Source organism: Pantherophis guttatus, chromosome 4 (genome assembly GCF_059756535.1).
Source record: "Pantherophis guttatus breed Tessera chromosome 4, ASM5975653v1, whole genome shotgun sequence".
Taxonomy (NCBI): domain Eukaryota; kingdom Metazoa; phylum Chordata; class Lepidosauria; order Squamata; family Colubridae; genus Pantherophis; species Pantherophis guttatus.
The window spans coordinates 99,236,992-99,245,862 of record NC_142066.1 but is presented as its reverse complement, the minus strand read 5'-3'; the positions used below and the strand labels follow the sequence as shown (position 1 = coordinate 99,245,862).

At 40.8% G+C, this 8,871-nt stretch overlaps 1 protein-coding gene across 1 annotated transcript; it reads left to right on the top strand.

Annotated features, from left to right (window-relative positions):
• Window positions 1-1,458: 1,458 nt before the first annotated feature.
• Window positions 1,459-2,949, top strand: LOC148114258 (zona pellucida sperm-binding protein 3-like). Its single transcript, XM_087894535.1, has 2 exons — window positions 1,459-1,803; window positions 2,833-2,949. The coding sequence occupies exons 1-2, from the start codon at window positions 1,459-1,461 to the stop codon at window positions 2,947-2,949; spliced, it is 462 nt and encodes a 153-aa protein (XP_087750661.1).
• The last annotated feature ends 5,922 nt before the right edge of the window (window positions 2,950-8,871 follow it).

Sequence of the window (8,871 nt, the reverse complement as noted above, 5' to 3'; positions counted from 1 at the left end):
TTATATTAGATTCAGAAAATAAATTAATTAGTAGAATTTATAAATTTCTCCTACGCTATAAATTGGAAGAAGAGACAGTCAAAGAAACGATGATCAAGTGGGCTCAAAATATCAAACACACAATACCTTTGGAAAAATGGGAAAAGTTCTGGCAGGTAAACCTAAAGTTAACGAAAGCAACGGCGTACAAGGAAAATCAACTGAAAATGTTTTATCGGTGGCATATGTCTCCAACCAGATTGGCAAAAATACAACCTAAAAATAGCCCAATTTGTTGGAAGTGCAAAAAAGCACAAGGGACTTTCTATCATCTATGGTGGACATGCCCGGCAGCAAAGAAATTTTGGTCTAACATTAAAAAATGGTTGGAACAAATAACAAAAACACAGATTGAAAAAGAACCAGAAACATTTTTATTAGGAATATTCAACAAATCATACCCTAAGGATATCAAATATCTTACAATCCCACATATTAACTGCTGCAAGAATAACCTACGCAAGAAATTGGAAACAAGAAAAAATACCAAGTGAAACAGAAGTAATAGGGAAAATTTTAGAATGCACTGAAATGGATAGGCTAACCAAAGAATTACAAGAAAAAGAAGAATCAGATTATTATAAAATATGGAATAATTGGTATAATTGGTTAAAAATTAGAAATATACAAAAAATATAGGGGATATATTACCGATTGATATATATATATGTAATAAAAAAAATATTATTAGACTAAAGAGAGGTGAAGGATTATATTATAAGTAGAATTGTAGAACATCACTCTGAAAAAATGCTTAAGAAGAAACTACACTTTTTTTGTGTATATGTTGTGTAAATGTTTGTTGTGTATATGTTACCTATGTCTTTTTTAATATTTATATTCAATAAAAACTATTTTACAAAAAAAAAAAAGTTTCCAGGATTTTCCATGGGTGGAGCAAGAGGCAGCAGCAGGCACAACCTCTCACCCTGCCGCTGCCATGCCAATTGAGTCGCGCAGGTCAAGTAGAGCTAGCAAACGCCCCGCCTACCTGTGTGACTACGTATATAAAGTGGATTGCTCTAACTTGGAGGGGTGGGTTTAAGTTATTGACAGGATAGTTTTCCCTCTGGTCCGCTGTTTAAGCGGGAAGAATGGTTGAATGTGATTCGCTGGTTTCCCTGACAGCCCCTATAAAAAGGGCTGGCTGTCAGAGAGGCTAACTGCTGGATTGTAAATAGTTACTGAATAAAGAGCTGTTGTCTGAAGCCTGTCTCCAGTGTCTTCAATCCACCTATCTAACAGGAAATAGGGTGCTTCTCTTCTGGCTGCAGAGGCCCAGGTGAAGCTGATTCCCTTGAAGGTCATTGAGGAGTTGACAATGATTGCTTTCAATTAAGAAGGCTTATGATGGGGCATAAAAAAGGAATAGTTTCTGAGTTGATTTTGTAGTAGGATTGAGGAGATGAAAGAAGCAGGATGAGGCTGTTAAAAGTTCTACAGTTTTTGTTTCTGAGTTATCTTATTTCTTTACTGACTTGTGCTAGAGAAGAGCCAGTGACTACATTGGTCCAAAATGCTGAATCTGAAGCCTTCTCTCCTAGAGAGGATTTCTTTACCAGTTCTTGGCAACCCATCACGGTGCAGTGTGGAGAAGATGAAATGATGATACAGATTCATCGAGATCTCTTTCAGACTGGCCACTTTATCCAAGCAAAGGATCTCAGCATTGAGCCACAAGCCTGCCATTACTCTATTGTTAATGAGTCTGCTACCTTGATTATCTTCAAACTGAAGCTCCATGAGTGTATCCAGAACTTGCAGGTAATATTGCAGAATATGGATACAGAATGCTGGGCTGATGTTTTTGTGTTAAGCTATCTGTTCAAGTAAATTTTAATGAATTAGAATGCACTACATTTTTACAGAAAGCTAAAACATAATTTATAACCCACAATGACTGGACCTATTAAACCAGAAATAAATCACTTTTTGGGTTGGTGAAAGATACAACATCCTTCTTAGTCCCAAGCTTTATGTTAGCCATGGGTCTATATATGTAGCTATATATTTTAATATGTTAAAATCCATAGGATGCTTCCCTGTTTTAAAATCAAAACACCTATGGAATTTAGCTATACACAGTAGACTACCTTGCTATGATGAACTGGAAGACTTGTGGATTTTATTAACATTCAAATGCTTGAAATAATCTGGGATTCAGGCAAATTGAAGATCATCTTTTTAACAAACAGTGGCTGGCAGTTTTATTATAATTGAATCACCACTGTGTTTATGGTTTCCTGAGTCAGCTTAATTTGAATTGGAAACCTTAACATCTGCATTCACTTCACTATTAACACCATTCTTCCCCCTCTGCAGAGACTTAAAATACCTAACAGCTGGGGGAAGAAAATCTAAGATCTGTGGCTGTACTTGTGTGATATGTTCATCACGGTGAATTATCAGTCATGGCTTATGAGTTGTAAAAACTCAGCTCACTGTGGTTTATTTGTTTAACTATAGTTCAAAGTTACAAAATAATGTGAGGCGGTTTATCTTCCATCATGTGTGACTTAGGAACTAGGTTTGGAGGTTTAATTTGGGTGTGGCATGATTTTTGAATCCAGAATTAAATTGGTCTCAAATTCCATTTTTTACAAATCTGGGTTTGAAGAGAAGGTTAGCTCAGTTCCTGAGAAAGTGCTGCTTTTAAACCACCAATTTAAATTAAATGGACTTATTCCATCAAATAAAAGAGAGGGGAGAGTAAACCCCCAAACATGTCTCCTTTATAACTTAGTTTATAAATCGCCATTATAAAACTGTAAATTCAAAAATGCTTTCTTCCAGGTACTTGACTTCATGCTCTACAATGTTAGCTTGTACTATAAGCTGGACTCTGCAAGCAACCTGACAATTGTTAAGAATGCAGAGGAGTTCCCCATTACTTGCCACTACTCATGGTGAGAAGTGTTGTCTATGTTTGTTGTTCACTTGCTCACTTGCATCATGTCATTAAGTGACACACTTTCGTTTCAGGAAAAATGATGCGAGCAGTAATGCCATCCAGACCACCAGGGTACATTTTACTTCAGCAATGTTTGAGAAAGGAAAGCAGTACTTTTCCTTGCGTCTGATGACAGGCAAGTAAGAGTCCATATTTTAGGGGAACACCTTGGGGAAAATATTCTAATTTGTTGTTGTTGTATAACTACAGATGACTGGCAAGCTGAAAAAAATTCTACTGTATACCTGCTGGGTGATAACCTCCATGTTCAAGCAGATATCAGAAAAGGGAATCACTCACCACTCCGTCTGTTTATTGATACCTGCATGGCCACATCAAAAGCTGATGGAGATACTGATCTACAGTATAATATCCTCCACTTCCATGGGTAAACTTACAGTTCTGTATCATTGGTGATACAGTTCTTGTATCACAAATGTCCATTGGTGATACAAGTTTCCAAAAATGGAAAATTCCCTATGGGATTTTAAGGATTGGGTGAACATTGATTGTGCAATTCTCAGCTTCATAGTCATTCAGTAAGTCCTGGTTCATCCAGTCACATCAATCTGACTTACCAGAATGAGTTGTATTAATATTGAGTATTACTCTAATCATAAACTACTTTATGGCCATAAATTACTTTGTGGTATAATGGATAGGTTATGTTGTCATATCTACTTTAAGTTAAAAAGATGCTAGGAGGTCAAAATTCTGCAAAATGTTTGATAGGTCTTCAAAGTCCATAAAGTTAAGCACTGTTACTATTCTGGAAAGAATACAAAAGGGGAAGTAAGCTGTTAAGAGACTTCATCCTCTGCTGAGCACCACCATATGAAAAATAATGTTTGCTTATTCTGTGGGGAGACGACTTAAAACAACCCAACTTGCAGTAGTTTAGCAATACACAGTTCCTTGAAATTAAATGAAGAGATGTCCAACAAATAATGAAGACCTATTTTTTAAAAATAAACTAGTTATTACTGCAATAATTATCCAACCACATCTCTCTTTTCTGGGTTTAGATGTTTCATAGAAAGAAATTCTCATGATGTAGGACCATCCTTCATAATTCCAAGGACTCAATTAGAAACACTCCAGTTTACCATTCCAGCATCCCAAATTGTTGGAGATGAGAACAGTGTGGTGAGCACTCAGTTATGCCCTTGGCTATCTTAGGCAGTGGGGTGCTAGCTTTCTCTCTTCTAATCGTGTCTTATTTCCACTCCCTATCAAGATCTACATTGCATGCCATTTGAAAGTCACTGCAGCTGCCCAAGAGCCAGATTTCTTAAATAAAGCTTGCTCATTCAACAGAGAAAGAGAGATGTAAGTACTATATGTGCTTGCATAAAGAAAAGAGACCGAAACGTTTCTGAAACACTCTGACATGTTTTTTTTAAATCTATCAGTTGGTTACCTGTAGAGGGTTCCATGGAAATCTGTAACTGCTGTGAGACTGGAGATTGTGGTTCTCCTGGAAAGCACAAATCAAGTGATACCAGCAGTCTTCATATGCCCAGCCAAAGGAAAGAAACTGCTTCAAACAGAAATTATGGTAGGTTGAAACAGAAATAATGCCCTAGATAAAGAACTGTAACTTCTATATTAGCAAGAGGAAGATTCCCAGAACCCTGCCTCATAATAAAAGAATACACTGTACACTTTCATAAATTGTATTAGAAATAGTACTTCAGTTTATTATTGAAGATGAATTGCACACACCTGGATCGCTTGCCCCTTTTATAGGGAACAGGCAAGTGTGATTTTATGATAAAGCCTGGGATGGGACTCTTGTCGTAATCAAAGTTTGTTTTGTGTTTGGCTAGCTGTAGTTGACATCTCTAAAGGAGAAATGGAAGCTGATCTTGTAGTGGGTCCTGTCTTAATCCAGAAGGCTGCTAGGACTCATGAAAAAAACCAAGTAGGAGTAAAAGAAGAGATGCTGCCAGAAGGCCAGCAAGCTAGTGCGTAACTGTGAAGATTTACATATTTCTGTTCTCTTTTGCTTTTTTATTGTATTGATATATTAAACTGGTGGTGTTGTTAGTTGTGAAGTTGTGTCCAACCCTTCACGATCCCATGGACAACCAGGCCTTCCTATCTCTAGCATTCCCCGGAGGTCATTTAAGCTCACACCGACTGCTTCAGTGAGTCCATTCAGCCACCTCAGTCTCTGCCATCCCCTTCTTCTTTTGCCCTCAATCTTTCTCAGCATTAGGCTCTTTTCCAGTGAGTCCTTCCTTCTCATTAAGTGGCAAAAGTATTTCAGTTTCATCTTCAGGATCTGGCCTTCTAAAGAACTGTCAGGGTTGATCTCCTCTAGGGCTGATCGGTTTGATCACCTTGCAGTCCAAATGACTTGCAGGAGTTTTCTCCAGCACCATAGTTCAAAGGCCTCAATTCTTTGACTCACAGCCTTCCTTATGGTCCAACTTTCACAACCATACATTACAACTGGGAAAACCATAGCCTTGACTATACACACTTTTGTTGGCAGGGTGATATCTCTGCTTTTTAGTATGCTTTCTAACTTTGCCATAGCTTTCTTCCCCAGGAGCCAGTGTCTTTTAATTTCTTGGCTGCAGTACGGTGATCTTGGAGCCCAGGAAAATAAAATCTGTCACTACCTCCATTTCTTCCCCATCTATTTGCCAGGAATTGAGAGCGCTGGATGCCATGATCTTAGTTTTCTTAATGTTGAATTTCAAGCCAACTTTTGCACTCTCCTCCTTCACCCACATCACAAGGCTCTTTAGTTCCACTTCACTTTCTGCCACTCATGATGTGCTCTGCATATAAGTTAAATAGGCAGGGTGACAGTATACAGCGGGGATGGCTAACCTTTTTTTCCTTCAGTGCACAAAAGTGCATGCATGCATGCTATCACCATGCGTGCATGCCCACACCCAAAATGCAATGCCCCTCCCATGCGCCCTGCTCCCTGCACATGCACGCATGACTCCTCCTTTTGGCCTCACATCCCAAAACAGCGCTGGGGGAAAAAAAGGCCTTGCCTCTGAAAACGGCTAGGAGGAGAAAAAAGCCTTGGCTCCCAAAATGGCTGAGAGGGGGGAAAAAGTCTCGCCTCCCAAAATGGCTGGGAAGGGTAAAAAGCCTCGCGTCCGAAAACAGGGCTGGGAGGGGGGGGAAAGCCTCACGTCCCAAAACAGCTGGGAGTGGGAGGGAAGCCTCACCTCCCGAAACGGTTCGGAGGGGAAAAAAGCCTTGCCTCCCAAAATAGCTGGGAGGGGGGGAAAAGCCTCGCCTCCCAAAACGGTTCGGAGGGGAAAAAAGCCTCGCCTCCCAGAAAAACACTGGGAGGGGAATCTAAGGAGATCTGGGAAGGCATGCGCAGTAGAAAGTAAGGAGAAAGGTACCTCCTGTTTGCGCATGTGCGTGCATCTTCCACTTGCAGAGCAGAGACCCGAAAATCAGTTGGCCGGCGGGAAGCGTACATGCATGCATGGTGGAGCTGAGCTGGGCAACAGCTCACATGCCCGTACATGCCCACCTGTGGCACACATGCCATAGGTTCGATATCATGGGTATACTGCCTTGCCGGACTCCTTTCCCAATTTTGAACCATCAGTGGTTCTGTGTCCAGTTCTCATTCTTGCTTCTTGACCCGCATATATGTTTCTGGGGAGACAAATAAGATTGTCTGGTACTCCCATCTCTTTAAGAAGTTGCCATAATTTGTTGTGATCCACACAATCAAAGGCTTTAACATAGTCAATGAAGCAGAAGTAGATGTTTTTCTGGATCTCCCTAGCTTTCTCCATGATTCAGCGTATGTTGGCAATTTGATCTCTAGTTCTCTGCCTCTTTGAAATCCTGCCTGTACTTCTGGTAGTTCTCGGTCCACATACTGCTGGAGCCTAGCTTGTAGGATTTAGATATAACTTTACTAGCATGTGAAATGAGTGCAATGGTGCGATAGTTTGAGCATTCTTTGGCATTGCCTTTCTTTGGAATTGGAATGTAAACTGACGTTTTCCAATCCTGTGGCCACTGTTGAGTTTTCCAAATTTGCTGGCAAATGGAACGTAGTACTTTTACTGCATCGTCTCTTAAGATTTTGAATAGCTCATCTGGAATATTGTCACTTCCACTAGATTTGTTCAGATTTTCTAAGGTCCATTTGACATCACATTCTGTGATGGCGAACCTTTTCGGCACTGAGTGCCGAACAGGGAGAATTTCACACACACGCTCTCGTCATGGCTGCAACCAGGAAGAGGAGCTGCCCAGGAGGCATGCATGTGCCAGATAAGGTACTTACAGTGTGTGCTGGCCAGCAAGTGTTTTGGTTAATGCTGCTCATGTGCACATGCCGATCAGCTGGCTGGTGTGCATGCTCCCACTGGAAAATGGAAGATCAGCTCTTCCAGTTTCCAGCACTGCTGCATGCACAAAGGCCAGCTGATTGTCACGCACGCATGCATGCCAGAAACCCAGAAGAGGAACGTGCAACGCCGCGCGTGCCAGGTGACATGGCTTTGTGTGGCACTTCAGGCACGCATGCCATAGGTTCGCCATCACACTCCTAGGAATAGAATAGAATAGAATAACAGAGTTGGAAGGGACCTTGGAGGTCTTCTAGTCCAACCCCCTGCCCAGGCAGGAAACCCTACACCACTTCAAACAAATGGTTATCCAACATCTTCTTAAAAATTTCCAGTGTTGGGGCATTCACAACTTCTGCAGGCAAGTTGTTCCACTTATTAATTGTTCTAACTGTCAGGAAATTTCTCCTTAGTTCTAAATTGCTTCTCTCCTTGATTAGTTTCCACCCATTGCTTCTTGTTCTACCCTCAGGTGCTTTGAAGAATAGTTTGACTCCTTCTTCTTTGTGGCAACCCCTGAGATACTGGAACACTGCTATCATGTCTCCCCTAGTCCTTCTTTTCATTAAACTAGACATACCCAGTTCCTGCAACCGTTCTTCATATGTTTTAGCCTCCAGTCCTCTAATCATCTCTGTTGCTCTCCTCTGCACTCTTTCTAGAGTTTCAACATCTTTTTTATATTGTGGCAACCAAAACTGAATGCAATATTCCAAGTGTGGCCTTACCAAGGCATTATAAAGTGGTATTAACACTTCACGTGATCTTGATTCTATTCCTCTGTTTATGCAGCCCAGAACTGTGTTGGCTTTTTTGGCAGCTGCTGCACATTGCTGGCTCAGGATGTCTGGCTCGAGGTCAGTGACTACCCCATTGTGGTTATCAGGGACGTTAAACTTGTTCTTATATAGTTCTTATGTGTAATTTTGCCACCTGTTAATCTCTTCTGCCTCTGTTAGGTCCCTGCCATTTTGGTCCTTTATCATGCCCATCTTTGCATGAAACGTTTCCTTCATATCTCCAATTTTCTTGAAGAGATCTCTGTTCCTCTCTATTCTATTGTTTTCTTCTATTTCTTTGCACTGTTCATTTAAGAAGGCATTCTTATCTCTTCTAGCTATTCTCTGGAATTCTGCATTCAATTGGGTGTATCGTTTCCTTTCTCCCTTGCCTTTTGCTTCCTTTCTTTCCTCAGCTACCATGTTTCCCTGAAAATAAGACCCCCCAAATAAGACCTCCCCCGAAAATAAGCCCTCCTCGAAAATATTTAACCGCTTTCACAGCCAGTCCCTGCCATTTCCTCTGGTTAGGGTTAGGGAGACAGAGCTGGAAATCAGGTAAGATGGCAAGAGGAGCCCCGTCTTGCTCCACGAGCCCCAAAATAATACCTTCCCCAAAATAAGGCCAAGCGCTTATTTCAGGGTTCAAAAAAATATAAGACAGGGTCTTATTTTCAGGGGAAGTGTTTGCAAAGCTTCCTCAGACAGACATTTTGCTTTCCTGCATTTCTTTTTCTTTGGGACAGTTTTAGTT